This window comes from Staurois parvus, unplaced genomic scaffold, assembly GCF_062004578.1.
Source record: "Staurois parvus isolate SC_StPar_1 unplaced genomic scaffold, SC_StPar_1.0 ptg000147l, whole genome shotgun sequence".
Lineage (NCBI taxonomy): Eukaryota > Metazoa > Chordata > Amphibia > Anura > Ranidae > Staurois > Staurois parvus.
In genome coordinates, this window is record NW_028317943.1 from 28,857,524 (window position 1) to 28,884,116 (window position 26,593).

The 26,593-nt window shown below is 42.6% G+C and overlaps 1 protein-coding gene and 1 pseudogene across 3 annotated transcripts in view; both read right to left on the reverse strand.

Moving 5' to 3' along the window:
- Window positions 1-25,275, reverse strand: part of SAXO6 (stabilizer of axonemal microtubules 6) — a 90,466-nt gene extending 65,191 nt beyond the window's left edge. For 2 of the 3 annotated variants that reach the window (XM_089674189.1, XM_089674188.1), the window contains exons 1-6: window positions 25,077-25,212; window positions 22,615-22,720; window positions 14,538-14,941; window positions 9,400-9,534; window positions 7,930-8,109; window positions 5,190-5,344 (exon numbers count right to left, since the gene is read on the reverse strand). In XM_089674189.1, the coding sequence (XP_089530315.1) occupies window positions 5,190-5,344; window positions 7,930-8,109; window positions 9,400-9,534; window positions 14,538-14,941; window positions 22,615-22,720; window positions 25,077-25,094 (998 nt within the window). In that variant the 5' untranslated portion in view covers window positions 25,095-25,212. Of the gene's footprint in view, window positions 1-5,189; window positions 5,345-7,929; window positions 8,110-9,399; window positions 9,535-14,537; window positions 14,942-22,614; window positions 22,721-25,076 lie in introns of all 3 variants that reach the window. The other variant, XM_089674190.1, reaches the window with a different exon arrangement.
- Window positions 16,977-17,089, reverse strand: LOC149464864 (U2 spliceosomal RNA; annotated as a pseudogene).
- Window positions 25,276-26,593: the final 1,318 nt, after the last annotated feature.

The window sequence follows — 26,593 nt, forward strand, 5'->3', positions numbered from 1 at the left end:
ATGTGCAAAATGCCTACGGTTCAGTGTGTCTTATCAGGAGATAAGAGGTGGTCGCTTAAACAAGGGGAGGAACAGAGCAATCAGGATCAAATGGTCTTTTTACACAATGCAGAGGATTAACCCCTTAGGTTCCACAGTGAGTATAACAAGCATGCTTTACTGCATATACAGGCTGATTTTACTGTTGTGGGTTCAGTAACACTTTAAGCAACAACTTTTTCACACACCGCACTGGGAGGTAAACATTTGCTGTATATGCAAGGCAAATGCTGCATGTAGGAGATTTTCAGAAGCACAGTTCCCAAGTCTGAACAGTCCCCGTGAGAGATGAAAAGACACAGCACTGCAGAACAGAGAGGGTGTAGAGCTCTGTGCTGACTGTAATTCCCTAATAGGAACATATTTTGGGCTTTGGAGGTGACGACAGCCAGCAATGACAGAAATAAACTAAGCATTTTATTTTAAATCCAAAGTGCTCTGTGCACAGGGTCACCTGGGGGATTGTATTTTTCACCTGCTGGTGATATTTCTTCTTTAAAGAAACTACGTTTTGAAATCTGCTCTCTTGAAAATGGCTAGTACTTTCATAAAGAAAACAGCCCACTCTCTCATTAGTGACTGAAAAGACTCAAAGGGCTGGTTCAAACTATAGAAATGCAGTGCAGATGCATTTTTGACATGTTCCAGTGCGTTTTTTATGCATTCCAGTTCATTTTTCATGGGACATGTGCATTCCAGTGCATGTTTCATGGGACATGTGCGTTCCAGTGCATGTTTCATGGGACATGTGCGTTCCAGTGCATTTTTGGTGCGTTTTGGTGCGTTACAGTGCATTTTTTATGCATTTTACCGAGTTCCAGTACAGTTCTGTGCAAAAAAAAAAATGCAGCATGTTCTACTTTTTTTATGCAACTGGAATGCACTGGAACTGCAAGCACTGATGTGAACTATGACATTGGCAACCATATAACCTACTTTCTGTGTGTTTTGGATGCAGAAAAAAAGCACCTGAAACGCATGTAGTGTGAACTGGCCCTAAATCTACCCTTGCAATTCTACACTACATCAATCTGAAGGGTAAATCTAGGTACACAATTTCTTTTTGTGTAAAAAAAAAACAATTGGTTTCCTTTTATCCAGTGTCTTGACACCCTTAGTTTTGTACAATAGTATCACATTTTACATTACTCTCACAGGATCATTTCAGTTGACGATTCTACTTATTACCTTTTTTTTTTTTTAATTTATAAATGTGATATTGACACTGAATTACTAAAGGAGTTAATTATCCAGTCATGTGCAAATGACAAAAATGCATTGGAATTTGCTATGCTCACGATTGCATTATTTTTTATTACGCGTTCTCAACTTCCTTAATAAATTAGGCTAAATATGTGCTGTATGAAGCATTATCAAAATAAAGAAGTTTAGAGTATTAAAAGATAAATAGATCTGGCTTTCATTTAACAATTGAGTCATCACTTGGATGTACATTTTCCCCGAGTGCTTTTTTTCTTTTTTTGGTAAATCTTCTAAAATAGTTTAATTCTTAATGAGATAAATAACTTTAGTTTTTACTTCATTTAAAGGGACACTTTAGTTATAAATTTTGTAGTCTAGTAACGTTATGGAGTTGATACCTGTAATGATAACATTCAGTATATAATTTCATTTTTTATTTTAAGTAAATCTGCTGCAATCTGTTCACAGCCTTGCCACCACTCACAGCACTTCAGTATCCAAACCTAAAAAGAAAAGGAGGTTTTTTTCCCCAACTCACACAATTCTGCTCCTGTCCTCTCCTGCCTTCACACTTGCTGCTCCTGTCCAGTCTGTCACCACACCTGTTGCTCTGGTCCAGTCCTCCTCCATGCTGCCTGCTGATGGGATCTAATCTTCCTCCGTGCTGCCTGCTGACGGAGTCCAGTCTTTCTCCATGCTGCCTGCTGACAGGGTCCAGTCTTTCTCCATGCTGCCTGCTGACGGGGTCCAGTCTTTCTCCTTGCTGCCTGCTGACAGGGTCCAGTCTTTCTCCATGCTGCCTGCTGACAGGGTCCAGCCTTTCTCCATGCTGCCTGCTGACGGGGTCCAGTCTTTCTCCATGCTGCCTGCTGACAGGGTCCAGTCTTTCTCCTTGCTGCCTGCTGACGGGGTCCAGTCTTTCTCCATGCTGTCTGCTTACAGGGTCCAGTCTTTCTCCATGCTGCCTGCTGACAGGGTCCAGTCTTTCCCCATGCTGCCTGCTGACGGGGTCCAGTCTTTCTCCATGCTGCCTGCTGACGGGGTCCAGTCTTTCTCCATGCTGCCTGGTGACGGGGTACAGTTTTTCTCCATGCTGCCTGCTGACGGGGTCCAGTCTTTCTCCATGCTGCCTGGTGACGGGGTACAGTTTTTCTCCATGCTGCCTGGTGACGGGGTCCAGTCTTTCTCCATGCTGCCTGCTGACAGGGTCCAGTCTTTCTCCATGCTGCCTGCTGACGGGGTCCAGTCTTTCTCCATGCTGTCTGCTTACAGGGTCCAGTCTTTCTCCATGCTGCCTGCTGACAGGGTCCAGTCTTTCCCCATGCTGCCTGCTGACGGGGTCCAGTCTTTCTCCATGCTGCCTGCTGACGGGGTCCAGTCTTTCTCCATGCTGCCTGGTGACGGGGTACAGTTTTTCTCCATGCTGCTTGCTGACGGGGTCCAGTCTTTCTCCATGCTGCCTGGTGACGGGGTACAGTTTTTCTCCATGCTGCCTGGTGACGGGGTCCAGTCTTTCTCCATGCTGCCTGCTGACAGGGTCCAGTCTTTCTCCATGCTGCCGGCTGACAGGGTCCAGTCTGCCTCCCCGTCAGTATCTCTGATCCACTCCGCTGGAGATTGGGCTCAGGTAAGTTTTTTTTTTTTGGGGGGGGGGGGCTGCACACTGAAATTTTTTTTATCTTTATGCATAGAATGCATGCAAGGTAAAAAAATCTTTGGACTTTAGAACCACTTCTTTAAAAAGAATAATAAACTGCTAGTGTAAAACTACTTACCGTATTTTCCGGCGTATAAGACGACTGGGCGTATAAGACGACCCCCTACTTTTCCTGCTAAAATGTAGTGTTTGGGCTATACTCGCCGTATAAGACTACCCCTCTAGCAATGCACACCAGTGGGAGGAATAGTGCCCCATCATTGGTGTCAGTGGGAGGAATAGTGCCTCATCATTGGTATCAGTGGAAGGAATAGTGCCCCATCATTGGTATCAGTAGGGGGAATAGTGCCCCATCATTGGTATTAGTGGGAGGAATAGTGCCCCATCATTGGTATTAGTGGGAGGAATAGTTCCCCATCATTGGTGTCAGAGCGACGAATCGTGCCCCATCATTGGTGTCAGTGGGAGGAATAGCACCCCATCATTGGTGTCAGTGGGAGGAATAGCACCCCATCATTGGTGTCAGTGAGAGGAATCGTGCCCCATCATTGGTATCAGTGGCAGGAATAGTGCCCAATCATTAGTATCAGTGGGGGGAATAGTGCCCCATCATTGGTGTCAGTGGGAGGAATAGTGCCCCATCATTAGTATCAGTGGGAGGAATAGTGCCCCATCTTTGGTGTCAGTGGGGGGGAATCGTGCCCCATCATTGGTATCAGTGGCAGGAATAGTGCCCCATCATTAGTATCAGTGGGGGGAATAGTGCCCCATCATTGGTGTCAGTGGGAGGAATAGTGCCCCATCATTGGTATCAGTGGGAGGAATAGTGCCCCATCATTAGTATCAGTGGGGGGAATAGTGCCCCATCATTGGTATTAGTGGGAGGAATAGTGCCCCATCATTGGTATCTGTGGGAGGAATAGTGCCCCATCATTGGTGTCAGTGGGAGGAATAGTGCCCCATCATTGGTGTCAGTGGGAGGAATAGTGCCCCATCATTGGTGTCAGTGGGAGGAATAGTGTCCCAACATTGGTGTCAGTGGGAGGAATAGTGTCCCAACATTGGTGTCAGTGGGAGGAATAGTGTCCCAACATTGGTGTCAGTGGGAGGAATAGTGTCCCATCATTGGTGTCAGTGGGGGTGGAATAGTGCCCCATCATTGGTGTCAGTGGGGGGGGGGGAGGAATAGTGCCCCAACGTTGGTGTCAGTGGGGGGGAGGAATAGTGCCCCATCGTTGGTGTCAGTGGGAGGAATAGTGCTCCATCATTGGTATCAGTGACACCAATGATGGGGAACTATTCCTCCCACTGACACCAATGACACTTGCTGACCCCTGTTCCAGTATGACGCTGCTGCAGCCAGCATATGTGGTTGCAGCAGCACCTCTACACGGCACACTTACCAGCAACTCCTTTACTCGATTTTCGCGGGGCCGCTCGGCTCCGCCCCCTCGTCGGTGATTGGCCGCCTGTGTGCCTTTCCTGAGCTACAGTTCTGGTGGCCAATCACCGGTGAGGAGGCGGAGCCGAGCAGCCGTGCGAACATCCAGTAGCCGAACAGAAGGAGCAGCCGCGCTTCCTGGACCGGATCGTCGCGGGACTGGAGCCAGGTAAGAAACAGCAGCCCCTGCCTACCCCTGTACTTAAGTGTCCCTTCCATTGGAAGGGGGGGGGCGGCGGCGGCACCGCGCTACCCCCCTAAAAAGTGTCAGTATGCCGTATACCGGCGTATAAATGACCCCCGACTTTTGAGAAGATTTTCAAGGGGTAAAAAGTCATCTTATACGCCGGAAAATACGGTAAGTGTTAGCTGGTATTAAGTTTTAATTTGTTTGCCTACCTGTTTACTCAAAGTCAGTTTGAAGCTACATGTGCATCCAATACTACCCTGTCCACAGCCGGAAAACACTTTTGTAAAATTGCAAAAAAAAATGAAAAAATTATGAAAATGTTGAAAAATAAAAGCTCTGAATAAATAGGATTGTTAGTTTGTTATAAGAGGTGGAAAAATAATATATCTACTGGCAGGCTCAACAGGTAATAAAACTACATTACAGAAAGGACAAGACAACAACCACTATGTCAATGCTATTGAAAGGTTGCTTCATATACAGTATGCATATTTTTTTTTTATTTATCTACAGTAATACTTTAACTCACCCTGTGATTTATATGTCAGTTATATGTGAATTGATTTTTTTCTTTAGCTACCATTTCATCCAGTAAAACCTGTCATGTGTAATACATTTTAGTATTCTGTCTATTAAGGTAGCATGAAAAGATTGCCTACCTGTAATATTTTGTAGGAGTGTAAACTTGTTTAAGAATTTTTTCCTTAAGAATTTTTTCTTGAATATTTTGTTGGTCATTCTCTTCCTGTTCTATGTTAGATGTGTTCACGTTGACAGTACCAGATTTCACCTCACCAACCGACTTCTTTTTATCCTATAAACAAATATTTGCAATAATACACAGCATGAAGTGATGAACTTGCTTGCAGAGATCTGATTTATTTTCCTTTCTACCAGCAAATGAACTTTCAAAATGAAAACATTATGAGGTGACGGCAGAGGCGGACTGGCAACTCATGGGGCCCCTGAGCAATAGGGGAACATGGGGCCCCTGTGTCCTTGCCCAAACTCAAAAAAGCCTATGAAAAAGGTACCAGGGGCATCTCATGGGACCCCCTACTGAACCCGGGCCCTCGGGCAGTGCCTAAGTTTCCAAATGGTCAGTCTGCCCCTGGGTGACGGCATACTGGTTTCTTTAACAAGAATATTTTTAAATACTATGTTAAATATTAAAACTGCTCATGAACAGTGGAATAACTACTATACTAAGTAGAGGGAAGGGATCACCTCTTCTATACCTGTGAGTCTTGAAGAGGCCATAGCAGCCACCTGCATCTCCAGCAGTATGTTAGGTGTTTCTGCCCAATATTTGTGTGCTTGGCATATGATCTACACCAGCGTTTTTCAACCACTGTGCCGCGGCACACTAGTGTGCCGTGAGATATTGTCTGGTGTGCCGTGGGAAAAATTGCAATTTCATCCGTAACATGTGGCCTCGGCTCACAAATAGACCAATCATTAGAACAGCAATGGGCAAACTACGGCCCGGCGGACCTTTTAATCCGGCCCGCGGAGCGTGATACTGTCAGGATGATCTGTCCCCCTCGACGTGTCTGCGCATGTGCCGGAGATCGCCGATCGGCTGCTAATGCCTGAAACTGGCACATGCGCAGATACGTCGAGGGGGACAGATCCTCATAGGAGACAGATTTTCATGCTACACCGGAACGGCGAGAGGAACGCGCGGAGCAAAGGTAAGTGAATTGACACAGGGGGGGCTTGGGGACTTAATATGGGGGATGAATTACTATGGGGGATGAATTACTATATGGGGGATGTATTACTATGGGGGATGAATTACTATAGGGGGGATGAATTACTATGGGGGATGAATTACTATATGGGGGATGAATTACTATGGGGGATGAATTACTATATGGGGGATTAATTACTATAGGGGGGATGAATTACTATGGGGGATGAATTACTATATGGGGGATGAATTACTATATGGGGGATGAATTACTATAGGGGGGATGAATTACTATATGGGGGGTGAATTACTATGGGGGATGAATTACTATGGGGGATGAATTACTATATGGGGGATGAATTACTATGGGGGATTAATTGCTATATGGGGGATGAATTACTATATGGGGGATGAATTACTATATGGGGGATGAATTACTATGGGGGATTAATTACTATATGGGGGATGAATTACTATGGGGGATGAATTACTATGGGGGATGAATTACTATGGGGGATGAATTACTATATGGGGGATGAATTACTATGGGGGATGAATTACTATGGGGGATGAATTACTATATGGGGGATGAATTACTATGGGGGATGAATTACTATATGGAGGATTAATTACTATGGGGGATGAATTACTATATGGGGGATTAATTACTATGGGGGATGAATTACTATGGGGGATGAATTACTATATAGGGGATTAATTACTATGGGGGATGAATTACTATGGGGGATGAATTACTATATGGGGGATGAATTACTATGGGGGATGAATTACTATATGGGGGATTAATTACTATAGGGGGGATGAATTACTATAGGGGGGATGAATTACTATATGGGGGATGAATTACTATGGGGGATGAATTACTATATGGGGGATTAATTACTATGGGGGATGAATTACTATGGGGGATGAATTACTATATGGGGGATTAATTACTATGGGGGATGAATTACTATGGGGGATGAATTACTATATGGGGGATGAATTACTATGGGGGATGAATTACTATATGGGGGATTAATTACTATGCTTACTATGGGGGAATATTACTATACTTACTATGGATGACACATACACATCATTCATCTACTCTTGGTCCGGCCCCCGGGTCCAATATATGAACCCATTGCGGCCCTCAAGTCAAAAAGTTTTTCAATAAATTTTTTTAACATTTTCTAATGGTGGTGTGCCTCGTGATTTTTTTCATGAAAAAAGTGTGCCTTTGTACAAAAAAGGTTGAAAAACACTGATCTACACTAGGAGAGAGCACTGCTAGAATACCTAACCCAAACACATGCATGTTTGTTCATGTTACTATGTAAATCACACTGCTGGGTGTAAATCTTCCTAAGGGCCCAAACCAGAATGCAGTGGGGGAAACCTGTGTTCTATGCACATTTCCAGCACTGTGTTCAAAATGCACTGGGACAGCTATCTGCTGCAGGTGTAAGTGTAATCTGAACAACACCCCAACTGCAGATTTCAAACGCATTGTACAGCAGTACCATGCAATCCAGTTACAGTGCTTTTTTAAAAGTGCTGCATGTGCTACTTTTGGTGAGGTCCAGTGTGATTCCTGCACAAATGAATGGGCTGAAAATCGCATCACACCGAATCACGTGGAAACTTGGACATCCCTGTGAGATTCTAGTATGAACTGGCACCAATGGTTGAGTGAAATGTACCTTTCTTTTAGGAGAATGATGATCTTCGTCATATTCTGTGTGATGTTTGTCTTCCCAGTCCTTCCTTAACTTTGGACCTTTAGCAGGAGGAGATCCTTTAAACTGACTCTTATATTCTGTCTCTATGTTGAGACTATTTAACTTAAATGGTGGCACTGATTGATTCTTGTTGTGTATGACCTGAAAAAGAAAACATTCACAACTGTATTTAAAAAAAATATCTGTTCACAGCTTTGGTTAATGGTTTAGGGCTTGTTCACACCAACAGTTGCACTGATTGCACAGCACTGGTAGGAAACAGTGCCAATGTGACATTCTCATCGCATATCACTGTTTACTTTTTTATTGGAAATTTATTGAAATACGTTAAAAGTGTTGCAGAAGAACATTACTGTACGGAAGAAAATTACTGCATGCAATATTTTTTTCAGTGCACACCCCTGCCATGCAGGGATGTGAACTGACACCACTGGGAACAACAAAAATGTCTTTATTTTTGCGTTGGGATTGTGCTGAGCAAGGCAGCCCAACATATAGTTTGAACAAGCCCTGTTAGTGTTAGGGCAAAATGCAATCTGTAACTAAAAAACAATCACTAGGAGGTTTTGTCATTCCCAGTAAACCTGTCATAAACCTAGGACATTCAAATGGAGCATATAATGTAAAAATGCATGATCAGGAATAACATTCAGTGATAGCAGTATGCCAAAATGATTAGTAGATGATTTCACAAGGGTGGAGCGATCGGGTATGCCTGTCAGTTTTTTAGGCAGACCCGATCAGACCCTCTATTGCCTGCTATGGAGCGGCGGATGTCAACGAACATGTGTCCGTTGACATCCGCCGACATCTGATCCAATCCTGCCCAATACAAACAGATGGATGGGGGATCGGATCAGGTTCCATCCAACCATCCCATAGAGAACAGCAGGGTGTGTCCGTGTCCACTGTGCATAAACAGAGCGGACACGGACCTGTCATCCGCCTGCTCAGTGGGGATCAGCGAACAGATTGTGAAAGGGACCATAAAGGCACCTGAAATTATATCAAAATCAAGCTTGGTGCCTTTAATGAGCTGGGCAGCCAATAGGGAAACTCGGGAAGGAGGAGTAGGTCTAAGCAAAACTTTAAGTCTTAAAAAAAGAAGTAAGTCTGCAGTAACTGAGTCTTCCAAGATTGGTGATCCCATTACAGTCCTGCTGATACCTGCATCACTACTTATCATAGCAGAGTACAGGAGATCAGCATTGCCAGAGAGGTAAGTATTTACTTGCTTTTCTGCAGAATCGAACTGTAATCTGTGATCTAACAGTCCCTTGTGTTTTAATTTGTAAAAACCAGGGTTTTATATTATGTCATTGTCACAGAAAGACAAACATTCTCTATGACCAGAAATGCTTAATAATTTGTTAATAAATGGATAAAGTGAAAGATGAATACATTCAAGGTGTATGATTTACCAACATGTACCTGTTCTGCAGCAAGCAAAGGAGAATTTTCTGCACAGGCTTTTCTTTCAAACTGCCTTTGATATTCAGATGTCCTCAGAGGGTGATTTGACAGGTCTAAATTCATGCCAGCTTTCTTCTGCAGAACTCTGTGAACCTTTCAAAAAAGTGTTTATTAGTATCCTAGTATTTACTTAAAAAATAACTTCATATTTAAAGGTTTGAGCACCCTGGACAAATGGCATTTGTTTGATTTTCTCAGTGTAAAGAATGTAACGTTTCAGGCACTTATTACCTTTCAAAGAGATCACAGTACATTCCACGACTATGCCTTACCTGTAACCCAGAAAACCAGCACTATTTTTGTTCAGGCATCCTCCAGGGTCTAATCTACTTCCTGAACTAAACTATTTCTCCTTGGTGTCACAATCATGTAAATCCAGGTGCCTGAGCAGCAGTATTTATGTTCTTGGCTGGTTGCACACATGCCTGACACAGATCAGTTCCCTGCTGCTAGTTTTCATCTCGGACTTATTTACTAAATTATTACAGGTACTTATATAGCGTCATCAATTTATGCAGCGCTTTACATATATTGTACATTCACATCAGTCCCTAACCCTCAAGGAGCAAACAATCTAAGGTCCCTAACTCAGACACATACTAGCGCCAATTTAGATCGGATTCATTTAGTCAATCACACTCTTTGGAGTATGGAAGGAAACTGGGGTACCCGGAAGCATCCCAAGCAGGCACAGGGAGAACATGCAAACTCCACACAGGTGGTTGGGATTCGAACCAATGACCCTTAGACTTGCTAGTTACAATGTCACAGTAATCATTGTGGAGGAAAGACTGAAATAATGCATCCTCAAGCCTACAGCAAACTGACTGCATCATTCTTCATTCCAGAGTGCATCCATTTGCCTAACACCTATCAAGATTTCTTTTTCATCATCATTCACAGTATTAATCACTTGACCTCCAAACTGTTTTACCCCCTTCATGACCAGGCCATTTTTTGCTATTCAGCATTGTGCTACTTTAACTGGAAATTGCTTGGTCATGCAACACTGTACCCAAATGAAATTTATATCATTTTTTTTCACACAAATAGAGCTTTATTTTGGTGGTGTTTGATCACCACTGCATTTTTTCAATTTTTTATTATATAAAAGGAAAAAAGACTGAAAATTAAAAAGAAAAACAACAATATTTTCTACTTTCTGTTATAAAATATATCCAAGAAAAATAAATTTCTTCATATATATTTAGGCCAAAACGTGTTTTGCTACATGTATTTGGTAAAAAAAAAATCCCAATAAGTGTATATTAACCACTTGCCCTTCGGAAGATTTACCCACCTTCCTGACCAGGCCATTGTTTTTCGCTATTCGGCACTGCGCTATTTCAACTGGTAATTGTGCAGTCATGCAATGCTGTACCCAAACAAAAATGTTGGCCTTTTTTCACACAAATAGAGCTTTCTTTTGGTGGTGTTTGATCACCACTGGGTTTTTTATTGTTGTAATATAAATGAAAAACAATATTTTTCAATATCCAGTAAACTCAACGTTTGTCATAAATTTAGGCCAAAATGTATTCTGCTACATGTCTTTGGTGAAAAAAACCCCAATACATGTATTTTCATCGGTTTGTGTGAAAGTTATAGCGTCTACAAACTATGGTATATATATACTGGAATTAACGCAGCCTCTACTTTCTGACTGCCTATCACAATTTTTGAGGTGTCTCTCTTAGACCATAGAGATGTTTGGAGGCATTCCAATCTCTGATCAGCTCTATTGTCAGTCAGCAGAACTGCCGGATGCATTATTGGGTTCCCCGATAGGGCGGGAGAGCCCAAGAAAACCTTAAAAGGTGGCGGGGGGTAGTTCCTTCCCACTGCTTGTAAAAGCGGCTCATTAGTGGCTCGGATTATTTTTACATGAAAGCCGAAAAATGATATCAGGATGATGACTGTAGGTGCAGGCATCATCCCGGTATAACCACTCAAAGTCCACTACCAGTACGTTTCTGGTCCATGAAGAGCATATATGTAACAGCAGAGAACATGGGCATATGATGAACCGGGTCTGCGGACCAATATGACCGCAATTCATTCTTTTTGTTATGGCCATGTTGAGGGTTAGGCCCAAAAAAGTTTTAAATTCGGAAGCTGTGATAGGTTTCCATGCGAATTGTCTGGCAAAAGCTGAATTTGGGTGGGCAGAGAAGCATTGTTGTGGGTATAAAATGTTTTGGCCCACAGACAATTCATACAAATCTTCCGGAAAAAACAGCGGAGCAGCTACACGCTAGTGCTGGCAGCGAATGGGGCCAATCCTGCTAATACTGCGTTTTTGGAGACACTATAAAAGGAAGCACTAGTATAGTTCTGTTCATGATCATTATATTGATCCGTAGAAACACTATACTAGTAATGGCAGTGATCAGCGACCTATACCGCGAGTGTGATAGTGTGCAGGCAATCTAACACAAGCTGACCCTGGCTGGAAGGGGTGCTAACTGACCCTGACGCTATTTGATGTTGCTAGTTGCAGTAATACAGTGATCAGTGAAAAATTCTATATACTGACACTGTACTAATGGCACTGGCTGGGTGACAGGGTGATCAAAGGGTTAATAGGGGCGATCAAAGAGTTAAATGTGCCAATCTAACACGTGTGTGTAAAATTTAGTGCTTTTGCTCAGTACCATATTCCATGTTCGTTCTTCTCTCCCTAGATGGCATAGGGGGCAGCAGGGTGGCGCACGCACACCCTGAAATAGAAAACTATGTACGACTACGTCACTTTGCCCAGAGCCGCACATTGTTGTCAGGCGGCAAGTAGTTAAAAAGAAATTCCAAAAAACTTTCTCTCAATTTTATTTAAACATTTTTATTTTTTTTAACATTATTTTTCTTTTTGTTCACTATTTTTTTTTAAAATACTTTGATCACAGTAGTGCAATGTTACCATAGTAACATTGTACTACTCTAGGGAGGATGATCAGGGATTTTTTTACACTTTGCATTGCAGGAGCAATGAAGATTGTTGCTCTGCAATGCAAAGCTTGCTTTCAACTGTCATGAATATGTTCAGTTCATGACAGTTCAAAATACAGTGATCTGTGATTCGCTCCAGCTATTCACATGGTACAGGGTGTTGTGATTGTCCCTATGTGCCATGTGAGAGCTGTGCACCAATCACAGCTCTACAGGAACAGAAGCAAAGCTTTTATAAATCAGATTGATTCATAAAAGCTTTGTTGTCATTGTGATCATGTGATCACATGATCACCGGGTCCCGATTATTGGGATTCTCATTCCGCTGTGTCCGGTGGACACAGCAGACTTAGGGGGAAAGGGTGCAGTGCCCCCTGTGTTGGTAAAGCATGAGCAATGTACAGGTACGTTACTGGTCCTGTAGCTGCCGCCCCTCCGCAGTACAACGGCGGTTGGCCCGAAATTGTTAACTGGTTGTGTGAAAGTCAACAAACTATGGTATGTACTGTATACTATATATTTGAAAATTGATCAATCCTGATGTACTTTCTTAAGTCCTAAAATGCCAGGTGAGTACAAATACCAACCAAAAGAAAAGACCCCTTTTTGGAACGTAGACCGGCTGAGGTATTTAGTAAGAGGAATGGTGAGTTTTTAAAAGTTGTAATTTTTTTGTCTCAATTTTTCAGAAAATGAAGAAATTATATAATTTTATTTTTTTGCACCAGTGCAGTACAGCGTCATAATATGACTGGTGTGGAGGTGATCAGGGATACTGACTGGCTACAGTATGTTAAAATAAATAAATATTTATTCCGGGGTTTTTTTAACATTTATTAAATATTTTTTTCTTTTTTACAATTTTTTTTTCTTTTTCTTTTCAATTTTTGTTTTCCTTTCATCAGAATAGTTCAGTGTCACCATTGGAAAATAGGCACTATCCAGCATCCTCTTATAAGACTTTCATTCACTCTTATGGTGTGGGAAAATGCACCTTACTGGACTCTTTTCTGACACTTTATTATTAAATTAAGACAGCGCCTCCTACCTTATAATCTTTTGTACAGGATGACTAACATAACAACTCTAATCATTGTGATTGCACTATCTATATTGAAGAGGAGAAGAAGGCAGATAAGGAGATTGGGGCAAGCCAAACAATACTATTGAATGCATCCATTGCTCACGTAACAAAAGAACAAAGGGCAGTTTTGAAATTTTTGCCATGATGTACGATGTCACTCATCTGTTTTTATAAACCTTACCACTGCACCACCTCACTAGCCAGTTTTCCACTGCAAGCTCTCTACTTTCCATCTAAGATGCCTGCTGTATGTAGGGTTGCCACTTCATCCCTTTAAAACCGAACACATATTATTTACACAGGTTCTGTGGCTGATTAAGGTGGTAATTAAACTCACTTAGTGCTTTATCTGTATTAAATTAGCCTCATAACCTGTGTAATTAATATGCGTTCAGTTTTAAAGGGATGAGGTGGCAACGCTAGCTGTATGGGTTTTTGTAAGGAACAAAACAATAAAAAGCTTTTTTTTTCTTCAATAGACTTGCATTGTGTTGGAGTGCATTTACATGCATTTACGTGTGTTGTGCTGTGTTAAAATGCATATGTGTAGCATTTTAACACAACCCACTGCAATGCACATGACACCAGTATAGTGGTGTGAACGGGACACATAAAAACAATTGTTATCTATGTGTCCTTGCGTTGACCTGCATTCCTCCAATGCAGTAATACCAGATCACTGCAGTAAGTGTGATTAAAAGATACAAATAATCCCAATGCAATTGTGCAATATTCTATGTAAAACAATCAGAACTTAATAAAACTACGACTGTTCTCTGGAATCTCAATAAGCATACTGAAAAGTTTAGGCCCATATTTCCTACAGCTATGATCTCTGTTATTACAACAGACACAAAGCAATGCTGCACATCAAACCCTGGGACAGGAGTGCACATTTATTTATACAGCACGTAAAAGAGGCTGTCACAGCGAAAAGTCAACCTTCTATAACAACTATGTTTTACTTTATACTTTTTTGTTTGTGGATTTATTATGTTTACCAATATGTAGTGGTTTTATATTCACAATATGTCTGTGTGGTGACAAGATACAGTGCATTGCTTACCCCATTGGCTTCTTTGCGATTAATTGATATCTTAGGTACCGGTGCTTTTTTAGAGTCATCTTCACTATTTTTTACTTCTGCTGCAGGTGAACTACCCTTGGCAGGCTGTGTTTCTACCACCTCTGAGTGGCCTTCAGCTGCCTGCATTCTGGGAGCTGCTGAGTGCCCATTATCAGTCTCTATTCTAGGCACTGCTGACTTGGATCTAGCTTTTGTCTTTGACCTTGGTGCATCTGGTGTAACGATTTTCTCTTTAACTACGGATTCCTTTAGAATGCCCCGACCTATCTTCATATTTTCTGCTGCATAGTCATCATTTTCCTTCCATTGAAATGATTTTGAAATCTGTGGGTCATAATATGGAACTTTTCGTTTTGAAGAAAAACTTGGCTCTTTTGTGATCCCTAAAGTCAAGAGAACAAAACATTAGAGAAGAATTCACATGAAATATATATTTTGCTCAACAGTGGCTGCTAAATTTCAACCCTGGTTCACACTATCACGCATGCTGTGGGCTGGTTTCGGATGCAGGAATCGCCTGCAACCACCAGCAGCCGCATTGCATTTCTTTTGCGAGACGCGCGGGGTGCCAGTCATTCTGAATGTGCCATTCATTCATTTTGAATGGCGCCCCCATGCATCTCATCCCACAGTGCGATCGTGGGTGCAGGAACCGAATAGAAACCGCATGGTCAAAAAGACATGCGGTTCCACTGCAGATGCGTTTTGGGAAAGGTGCATGCACCTTTTCCTTGCGTGAAACGCAGGCACAGAAGCCCATTCAAATGAATAGACTGCTGTGCCCGTACTAATGTGAACTGGTCCTCAAGCTTGTTTACTGCTGGCTATGAATTTGTACACAAATGTACACACAAATTGTTGGCTTTTTGAACAGGATATTAGATTTTCATTTAAACAGTGCCCACAGATAAAAGTAACATACCTAAATAAAAAGATAAGGAAAGATGTATTTTCCGATTCCAATTTCCAATTCCAAAATTGCATAACTACCCCACAATCTTACATTGACTCTGAGACATTCTGACCACTCCTCCATATAAAATTTCTTCAGTTTCAAGATAGTTGTGGGTTTCCTTGCATAACTAATACACTATATTACCAACATTATTGGGACGGCCCTCCAAATCATTGGATTCAGGTGTTCCAATCACCTCCATGGCCACGTGTATAAAATCAACCACCTAGGCATGCAGACTGCTTCTACAAACATTTGTGAAAGAATGGGTCGCTCTCAGGAGCTCAGTGAATTCAAGGGTGGTACTGTGGTAGGTTGCCACCTGTGCAATAAGTCCATCTGTGAAATGTCCTTGCTATTAAATATTCCATGGTCAACCGTTAGCGGTAATACAACAAAAAAAAACTATCAAAACAAGCTTTCTAGTGCCAAATCCTATAAATATTGAAAAGAAAAAGGACCGAACTGCTAAGTACGGTAAAGCATTGGATCCTTTGGGCACAGTGAGAGACCACACAATAAAATACATATAACCATTTATTGAAAAAAAAAGAATCATATCTCCATAATAGGACCAATATTACAAAAGATACTCTTCAAAAGAGAAGATGAGAACAAAGCCCATCAAGTTGAGCACAGAGCCCCCCTCATGTATAGTAAAGGATAACCACTCAGCAAAAAAGTGCAAGTGCAGAAACACACACACGAAAAACGTGCACTTAGGGGTGTGTTTGTCCTACCCCCGAAAGGGTTGGACCGTTCACCCGATCCCCCGGGGCACGAAGCTCCTGACAGGGACAAGGTTCCCATTTGGTCCTCCTGGCCAAAAGGCCTGGTGGACCACCGTTCCTTATGCCCAGCCGAAGCCGGACATCCAGTACTAGGCAAGGGGGTTCTCCCGAAGAGAAAACCCCCTAGGGATCAGGGGAGGAAGGAACCGTATGGCCACACATCCTCCCCCTAGACTTCAGGTAAGGCCCGAGGACCCACACCCTCCATCCGTGAAAAAACACACACATAAGAAAGCAAAAAGTGACAAAACGTGGGAGTGGTTTAAATAAATAGAATAAAATAAAAAAGTGGTACCGTGCCTAATAGTGCACAGACCAGGCCCTGAGGCCTGTAGCAAAAATTGCCCTGGACTTAGCCAAAAGACCTGGTCCTTAGGGCGCTGTGCAAAAAAGAGTGTAAAAACAGTGGCCATGTGTCATCTTCACACCGTGGGGTCCCACACCCAAGTGTTACTAGTGACACCCCTGAGCGCGTCTCCTCAGGGGGCACTGAGTTTGCGGACTTTTTGCCTCCTCAGCCCCAGGCCAGACCAAGGTAGCATGCTCAAACCAGGAGGAACTGGGTCTTTCCGGTCTCCCCAGAGGAATTACTCCCAAGGCCCCAGAACGAATCATGGCGCTCCCTGGTTTCTGTCCCTCCGGTACTAGCCTTCCGGACCCCCATCATACCAGTGAGGGTACCGTACAACAGCCATCCTCTTACCAGAATGGTCGGTAGCAACCCCACTGGACACTGATAAAAACAGATACTACACTTGATCTTAGCCAAAAGGCCGAGAAGGGTTTTTTCGTTACAGTTCCACGTTTGCGGACTTAAACAAAAAAAAAAGGATAACCACTCAGCACATAGTGACAACATACATATATTTTTAAATATGGTCAACGCGTTTTGCCTATGCATTTGGCTTCTTCAGGACCGTAGTTTGAATATGAGGGAGAGTAGTGCTAGTGGAGGTGGTAAGTCGCTGGCATAGATGTCTGGGGGGCGGACATAGGGGACCAGGACTGGAGGCGAGCCATACAGAAAATATATAGATTATTTGTTTCCAGTACAGACAGAACCAGCTTATCTCCGCAAGAACATAAGAAGGAAAGCAAATGGCTTGGCCAATGGTGGGCCTTAATATGGCATGTGTGTATGACACCACAGTAGGTCCACACCCAGATCTTCATAGGCGTCCCCTGTCAGAAGGAAACAGAACATGCCACGTCACACCGGATATCCCCACCATGCCACATATGGACACATATCAACTGTTAGTGGTAATATAACAAAGTGAAAGCAACTGGGAACAGCAGCAATTCAGCCACGAAGTGGTAGGCCACGTAAAATGACAGAGCGGGGTCAGCGCATGCTGAAGCACACAGTGCGCAGAAGTCAACAACTGTCTGCAGAGTCAATAGCTAAAGACCTCCAAACTTCATGTGGCCTTCAGATTAACACAACAACATTGCCTAGCGAGCTTCATGGAATGGGCTGGTGAGCAGCTGTGTCCAAGCCTTACATCACAAAGTGCAATGCAAAGCATCGGGTGCAGTAGTGTAAAGCACGCTGCCACTGGACTCTAGAGAAGTGGAGGCGTGTTCTCTGGAGTGATGAATCACGATCTCTGTCTGGCAATCTGCTGGACGTGTGTGGGTTTGGTGGTTGCCAGGAGAATGGTACTTGCCTGACTGCATTGTGCCAAGTGTAAAGTGGTGGAGGGGGGATTATGGTATGAGGTCGTTTTATTAAGGTTGGGCTTGGCCCCTTAGTTTCAGTGAAGGCGTCAGCATACCAAGACATTTTGGAAAATTTCATGCTCCCAACTTTGTGGGAACAGTTTGGGGATGACTCCTTCCTCTTCTAACATGACTGTGCACCAGTGCACAAAGCAAGGTCCATAAAGACATGTATGAGCGAGTTTGGGGTGGAGGAACTTGACTGGCCTGCACAGAGTCCTGACCTCAACCCGACAGAATACTTTGGGATGAATTAGAGGCCTGTGAGCCAGGCCTTCTCATCTGACATCAGTGCCTGACCTTACAAATGTGCTTCTGGAAGAATGGTGAAACATTCCAGTAGACACACTTCTAAACACTGTGGACAGCTTTCCCAGAAGAGTTGAAGCTGTTATAGCTGCAAAGGGTGGACCAACTCAATATTGAACCCTACGGACTAAGACTGGGATGCCATTAAAGTTCATGTGCATGTAAAAGCAGGCGTCTCAATACTTTTGACAATATAGTGTATAACACAGATGTAGAGCAAAACATATAAAAAAAACGTTAAATAATAAATTAGATATAATCTATTGATAAACAGTCCACCACCAACGTGTTGTAAATGCATAATCCTCTTTATACTTCCAGTGTTGTCCATGCTGTGCATGCAGCCACTCATCCCTATTTATTAAACACTCATATCATAGTATTGACCCCAATATTACATCAAGGTCTCAAAAGGCACTTATTATTCCTTCCAGGGCAGTATGTCCTCCATTCCACAAAAGCACACTCCTTCACTGGCAGTGTCACACTCACAGGCAGAAATACATGTAAAACAGAACGTGGCTAATAGTGTTCTTTGTATAAAAATGTCTTTATTAAAATTCCCAAGAATAACACTCGCTTATTAAACGCACTCTCAGTTGTATGGTATACACATATCAAGGGACATCAAACAGCAGTGTACATCACAACACAATGACCATCTCCTCTCTCATAGCGTGGATTCACCCCTATACGCGTTATGCCCTGTGTCAGTAGGACTTTTCAAACAATTTCTTACACTAAACAAACACTATACATTTTTTTCTTCTCATTTTCACCACACGGTGTCTTTCATTATTTCACTCACTATTTATTGTTTTTTTTTTATTGGCATCACTACATTACAACTCTTAACTGATCACTATTCAATTCTTATTCTCATTTTTTACAAAAAAAAATGTATTTAATCACTTTTTTATTTTTTACTTTTTTCACTTTCCAATCCTTTTTTAAACTTTTCACTCTACATTACTTTCAGCATCATTTCTCACATCCCTTAGCATTCTTTTTTTTTCTTCCTTCCTTCCTTATCTTCCTCTCACATACTGTCAGCTTTTCTTTCAATTTCAAACTCTGTTTCCCTATTTCACTTCATCACCCTAATCACTTGCACATGTTTATCTTCTCATCTTCACGGCCAGTGATGCATAAGTTCTTCCGTCCTACCTCTGCCATTTACCTCTATGACTAAGCCCTGATGGGGCGCAACATGTGAGAGGGCGTGGCTTGTGGAGTGGTGCAAGGCTGAGGCCATTTTACATATGTTAACCACATAGACTGGATTAGGTTGAGTGGCGAGTTTTCTAAGTATGCCAGACACTGCTGGATGGTGATATTTTCCAGCAGCACCCCATTCCTGAGTACCAGGGGGACTACATACATTCCCCTTCTTTGCTTAGAGAGGCACTACAAGTATTAGCATTTCTACCACTATGCTTCACAGTTGTTATGAGGATCTTCTCCAGAAATGCTGTATTTTGTTTGCACTAAACATACTGTTCCAGAAGGCCTGGTCTTTGCCTATATGTTCACTGACAAACTTTAGTTTTGCTCTAATGTTCTTTTTAGACATTAAAAACTTTTTCCTGGCACACCTCCCATGCAGGTTAAATTGTTGTAATATATTTCTGATTGTAGATGCATGCATTTTGGCAACAACTGTTGCCGGAGTTATCTGCAATAAAAATTTGGGGATTCTAGAAGACGTTTTTAGCATCAAATGGTCAGTTTTAGAGCATATTTTGCTGGTCTGGCCAGTCCTGGACAAATTAGCAGTCATTTAATACCTATGTTACTTGTAGATTGTTTTCTTTACAACAGAATGATGGACTTCTAATAAACTGACAGCCTTTTTAAATTCCTTTGCCAGACCCATAGTCATCCACAGCTTTCCTTCAGAGGGCCTTAGAAAGCTAATTTAATCTAAGCATGATGACATAACACACACCAATAGAGCACCAGACCCTAGGGGGTTTATTTACTAAAGCTGGAGAGTGCAAAATCAGGTTAGCTTCTGCATGAAAACCAATCAGCTTCCAGGTTTTATTGCCATAGCTTAACCGAACAAGCTAAGGTTAGAAGCTGATTGGCTACCATGTACAGCTGCACCAGATTCTGAGTGAACCAGCTTTAGTAAATCTCCCCCTAGATGTCTGGGGTTTAAATAAGACAGGTTCCACCTGCATACTCTCTATTGGGGCTCTAAGCATTGGCACCTAATCTAGAATAGTGGATTTTAATTTACTGGAAGACTACGTAAATGTAAGGGTGTACTTACTTTTTCCATGTGACAGATGCACATTTTTGTTAATTTAAATTATTAGAATGAATATGCCATGTCAATTTTATGTGACATTTGTTCAAGTATATTTCCTTTATATGTGGGCACTGTTTAAATGAAGAGAAAATGTTTGCTTGTTCAAATATGTTCAAAAAGTCTACAAAATTCATAGGGTGACGTTACTTACACTTTCACATGCCTGTTAAAATTTGAATGTCCACAACCTGGCCACTGTTCTGCTTTAAGGTCCCTTTCGAAGTGAATGGACTGTCTTAATTCAAGACACAATACTTTAGGGAAATTTCCTTTTGCCTTGTGGCAGAAAAACGCAACCTGATAGGGGGTTAACCCTTCCTTACTCTATACATTTTAATTAAAAAAAATAATCAAAAGCAACATAAAACACTGTAGTTTATTGAGATACTTATATTTCAAATTACAAATCGTGAGAACTGATGGAAAATAACTAGGGTTGTTAGGGCAGCTATTGAAAATGAGACATATATAAAATAAGCATGCCTCAAAGGTTTACTACAATTGGTTCATGTGACTATGACCTGTCTGTTTGCTGAAGAGGCTTCTGAGTGTTAGAGTGCAGCCAGAAAATACATTTATGAATAGCAGAGGGCTAAAGGCACAACCCTACCAAGAAGGTATTTAATCTTGTGTCTTCAAAAGACTTTCACTTGAGAAGAATGTGTTCTTGCTATTATCAACACATATACCAGCATAGACCTAGTTAAAGTGGTAGGAAACTTGCAAAAATGGAAAAAAAAAATTCTCCCTGCAAGTTAATGTTATAATGTGCTAGTATGCATTGCATACTAGCACATTATTAAAGTGGAGTTTCACTCACTCTGTCAAAAAATAAATGTCAGCAGCTACAAAAACTGTAGATGCTGACTTTTAAAAAACAGCCACTTACCTGTCCCTCGGTCCCACGGTGTGTCCCCCGCAGCCCGTTTAACAGGCCGTCCTCGATTCCAGGAGGCCGGCATCTTCAGTGTGGGCACCCGGCTGTGATAGCTTGCAGCTTCACAGCCGGGTACCCACTGCGCATGCGCGAGTAGCGCTGCGCTTCATGAATGGTCCTGTAGTCTTCTGGGACCCAAAAGACTACAGGGAGGGAAGACACCTTTCGCTTCTGATCGCCTAGGCGATCAGACCGGAAGTGGGAGCGAGTACCTGTCAAATTCGGGTACCTGCTCCGCTGCCCCCCAAAGGTGCCAATCCTTAATGGGGAGTGGGGGAGCAGTCCTTAAAGCGGAACTTCCCCTTTTGGGTGAAGCTTTGCTTTAAAGACTTACCTTAGCACAAAGCCCTCCAGCAGAGCACTGTCACTGCTGACAGGGCATCCATTTTCACCAAGTCTTTCTTCCGGGTTTGTGGGCTCCCGTCCCGGCACAGGAGTCAGGGCCATGGCACAGAGCTTTGACTTATGCCATCCTTTCAGAGTACATGCACTGGTGACATCACCGACTGCAGAAACAGTGAATATCTGTGCACGTTTAGCAGATAATCCTTGTACATACGGGTAAGTTTTATTATAACCTTACCTGTAGGTACAATTCTCCAAGCAGTGTTTACTACCGCTTTAATGATTAAAAAAGCATGTTTTTTTTGTTTGTTTAAGTCTATCTAAAATATACAAAATGTTTTATTACCAGTAATGTTTATTATTCTATCTTAGAACAAGATCCTATAAGTATGGTTACACTGTTGTATAATAAGAACACTATATTATATTCTATATCTGTCCAATAAGCACAGCAGTATACTGGGGTATGACATTGCAGCAACCACATACATGGTGGTGGAAGCCACAGGACTGCTCAAAGATCTTTTTGTTTTGACAATTACATATTCACGAATGATTCTATCTTATCAAATGAATGTAACTTCTATAACTTCATTATCACCTTCAATCTACAGTCTATGACAGCGCTTCAATTTTCTGAAATAATCATATGCAAGTGCATTTATTCTACTTTTTCTCACCAAGCTCATCAGATCGAAGACCAGCCCATCTGTATATCTGGGAAGGGTCTTCACTTGCATCATAGGATGTGTGCCACTTGAAGTTCCTGTCATATTCTGATGAGGCCTGGACCAACATAGAACATCAAATCAAATTTAAATTCAATTTAAAGATACTGCTTGTATTCAAAACTAGCAGAGAAAAGGTTAAATATGTTCATTATTTTTTGACCAAAGATCATTGTTCCATAACTTTAAATTGTAAACAAATTACATATACTGTATAACACTGTCTGTCACTAGCATTAACACTCCAGTCTCACCTGTAACATCATTTTATTACCTGTTGATCCTGTCAGTAAGTCATTTATTTTTAACTTCCTTTTACAGTCCAAACTGTCCACAAAAAGAGACAGTTAGAGGATTGAGACGAAAAATTTTAAGCGGAACTAGGAATGTAACTGTCACATTGCATGTGCTCTCAAACAAACTGTCAAACCATCAAGTGGTTGGTGTCATATCTGATCACATGTGCAGCACCATGGCAGTTGAAGATCAAACATAGGCTAAGAAGGCAGCTTCTTTGACTGAAAACGACAGGAGGGTTTAGTTCCACTTTAACATAGAACTAAACCCATCAATTTAACACTTTCCTATAACAGTTACATTCAAGGCATGCCACCAGTGATAACTGCCACAGTAATAACTGATCACGTGCAGCATCATGGCAACTGCAGATTACACACAGGCTACGATGGCAGCCTCCTTGGCTGTAAAGGATAGGAAGGTTTAGTTTGCTTTAACACTGGGTGCTTACAACTGTCAGCTCTATTCATTTGTATGAAAACTTTATCCCAAAAGGAAAAAAAAACACACTGTTGCTGTAACTGCTTAAAAGTGTTAGTGGAAGTTCAGCTTTGGGTTGGATCGAAATGTGGCTGGTTCAGCTGGGACCGGCCGAATTTTGATCCATGTACGGGCATGATGGTTGTACAGAAGTCGATCTATATATTTACACACAGTGCCAATAAAAAGTATGTGAACTCAGTGAAACTCACTGGTTTTCTGAATGATTTTTGCCAGTAAATGTGATCTGATCCTCATCTAAGGCAGGCCATACATTATACATTTGTGCCAAATCACTGAAATGCAGTATTGTGTTTTCACAGTGGGGAGCAATCCCAGCCCCAAGAACACAATTAACAGTGCTCCCAGCTATAGAAAAATCTGACAGGAATAGATCGACATCTGTACAACCAAGGTGCCCATACATGGATCAATTATCGGTCTCTGCTAAACCAGCTAGAGTTTGAATCCATGTATGGCCGGCTTAAGTCACAGACAAATTGTCTATAAATGCAGACAGTTTATATGAAATTAGAAATTGCTTGTGGGTTAGGCATATTGTTTATCTACTATTGTTCACATACTTTGTCTTGCCTATATACATGTATATATATTGCAGTTTATGAGTTCTTAGATGTAGTGGCTACAAAAGAAAGATGAGGTTGCTTTTGCTTCCTGTTAAGCTTACAGGCAGTGGCAAAGATTCTGCATTTCTGGCAAGATCAACAGATATTTTCTGTACTTGCGGAACATGTTCTGATCCTATAAAAAGAAGACTAATGCCGGTACCACCCCCAAGCACTGGTAAACTGTATTTATTTATATATATATATTTTTTCTATTTTTGTTTGCTTTTGAGATTAGATATCCTTTAAATGTTTGTTTTTGGGAATTTAGATATTAGCACAGGAACGCCCACTTATGTTACACGAAGTGCAGATTTACTAGAGATCTGACATCCACACTCTACAATCCATTCAGACAGGTAGACAAGGACATATACCCTGCACTGTAGTCATTTTCACTTTCACTTTCTTACACTAGTCGAGCATTCTTCCTGATCTCTGTACAGATATTGCAACCAATGTGAAATACAATACACAGCTGCAAATTTGAATTTAAATCAAACATCATATGTGGATGTTGCCCTTTAACTGCCATTTCTGCAGGTATTCTACAAGAATGGCAGTTTCCATGCAAAATCTAAGCATGGGCTTCTCTGGTTAAGGGGTCATTCACACCATGGTGCAAAGATTTCAGTTTTTCTGCAAGGGCACAACAAAATCAATTGTTCTATATGTGCCCTGTGCACACCACACTAGTACAACGTGTGGATTTTTTCTGCGCAGGAATCTGCAATGTTTATAAAAATCATTGAAGTGTGCATAAAATCTGATGTCTCTGCAAGTGAAATCTGTGTGCCAGTTTCCATCAGTTTTTCTGCACATTTGAACGCGGCCTTAAAGAAATGAGAGAAGCAATACTAGCTAATAAGGAACCCCAAAGCCAGAATCTGCACAGATGGAGCCCCCTCCTTCTCTCTCCTAGCTCCATTCACAGCCATTATTCTGCTTCTATAACACACTGCTACCACAAAACAGACAGCTGCTGCTCGAGGCTCGAGGTTGTAGTGGCACCTTGAAGCGGACCGGCATGCTGCGGACTCTCCTTTCCCCGGGCTTCCTTTGTACTGCAACAGGGTTCGATCTCTGGTGTCAGAACGATGTAAACAGAGCCCGTTACCTTGGCAAAGCCCAGCCTGCGTCCAACTCATAATGGGCATGCGCATGTCCTAACGGCTCCGTAAGCTCCTTGTCCAATTAAAAGGCTCCTTCCGGAGTCCCCAGAGCGCAGGCTTGTTTACTTCTGGTGCTGTGGGGATTAGCCATGGCTGTGTTGTGTGTGCCACTGACACTTGGGTGCTGCATTGAGTTGTCAGGGGAAGGGTTACATTACTTTGTTACCTGTCCCCTGGCTCTGGATTTCTGCCTCATTGTCTGTGGTAAAGTCCACATCTGAGAGAGACTGGTAAAATGAATGGAGAGCATAGCACCCAGAGGAGGGAATATATCAGTGCCTTCCTGCTGCATGGGGTGTGCATAGAGAGCTTCTTTCATTGCTTTAGTCTTAGCATTTCCAGGATGGCAGTGCAGAGTGACAACATGAGTCTGTATCATTTCTGCGGATTTTGGCACAGTAGCGGTGCGGTGGTTCACCCTTTACAACTGACCATGAGGCGCCTGCGGTTTTAACGGCGGTGGATCGCTTTTCAAAGGGGTGGCAAGGGCTGCTGAACTTCTAAATAAGCTGTAAAAGGGACAGCCCTGGTACCCAAAAAATACAATGATTCCACAATTGTGAGCTTCACAGGCACATATGAAAGAAACAAAGGGGCGCCAAACTAAGTGCAGCATAAAGTTAATGCGGTTTATTACAACACATACAATTGGCAACTCACTAGAGCAGGGGTGTCAAACTGGCGGCCCAACAGCTGTTGCGAAGCTACAAGTCCCATCATGCCTCTGCCTTTGCCAACAGTTTGCTCAGCACTTTACAGCAACAATACAGTTCAATACAAGAGGTTAAATTTGTAAGTGCGGTTTACTCTTTAATGCCAAGTGGTATGCATCTATAGGTAAACAGCGGTGTGAAGGGGTTAAAGATGTTCTATTTTAACCTCTTGCCGACCGCGCATAGCCGAATGACGGCTTCACCGCGGCCGGCCAGTTCTGAGTGGACGTCATATGACGTCCTCCCAGAACACGCTCTCCTGCGCGCCCCAGGGGGAGCGCACCCGGCGATCTCCGTGATCGCTGTGTCCTACGGACACAGCTGATCACGTGATGTGGTGAAAGGCCGATCCCACCGGCCTTTTACCACGTGATCAGCAGTGTCCAATGACACGCTGATCACAGGGAAATGCAAGTGCCGGTTCTCGGCTGCACTTTCCTCACGCTGTCAGATCGTGAGGAAAGTACTGCCGAGAACCGGCAGTTGTCAGAGCGGGGATCGGCACCGATCATCAGGGCACTGATGATCGGTGCCCAGCAGTGACACCCGCAAGTTGCGCCCACTAGCCCCGCCCACCCGTTCCCAGCAGTGCCCCCACCTGTGCCCAGCAGTGCCCCCACCTGTGCCCAGCAGTGCCCCCACC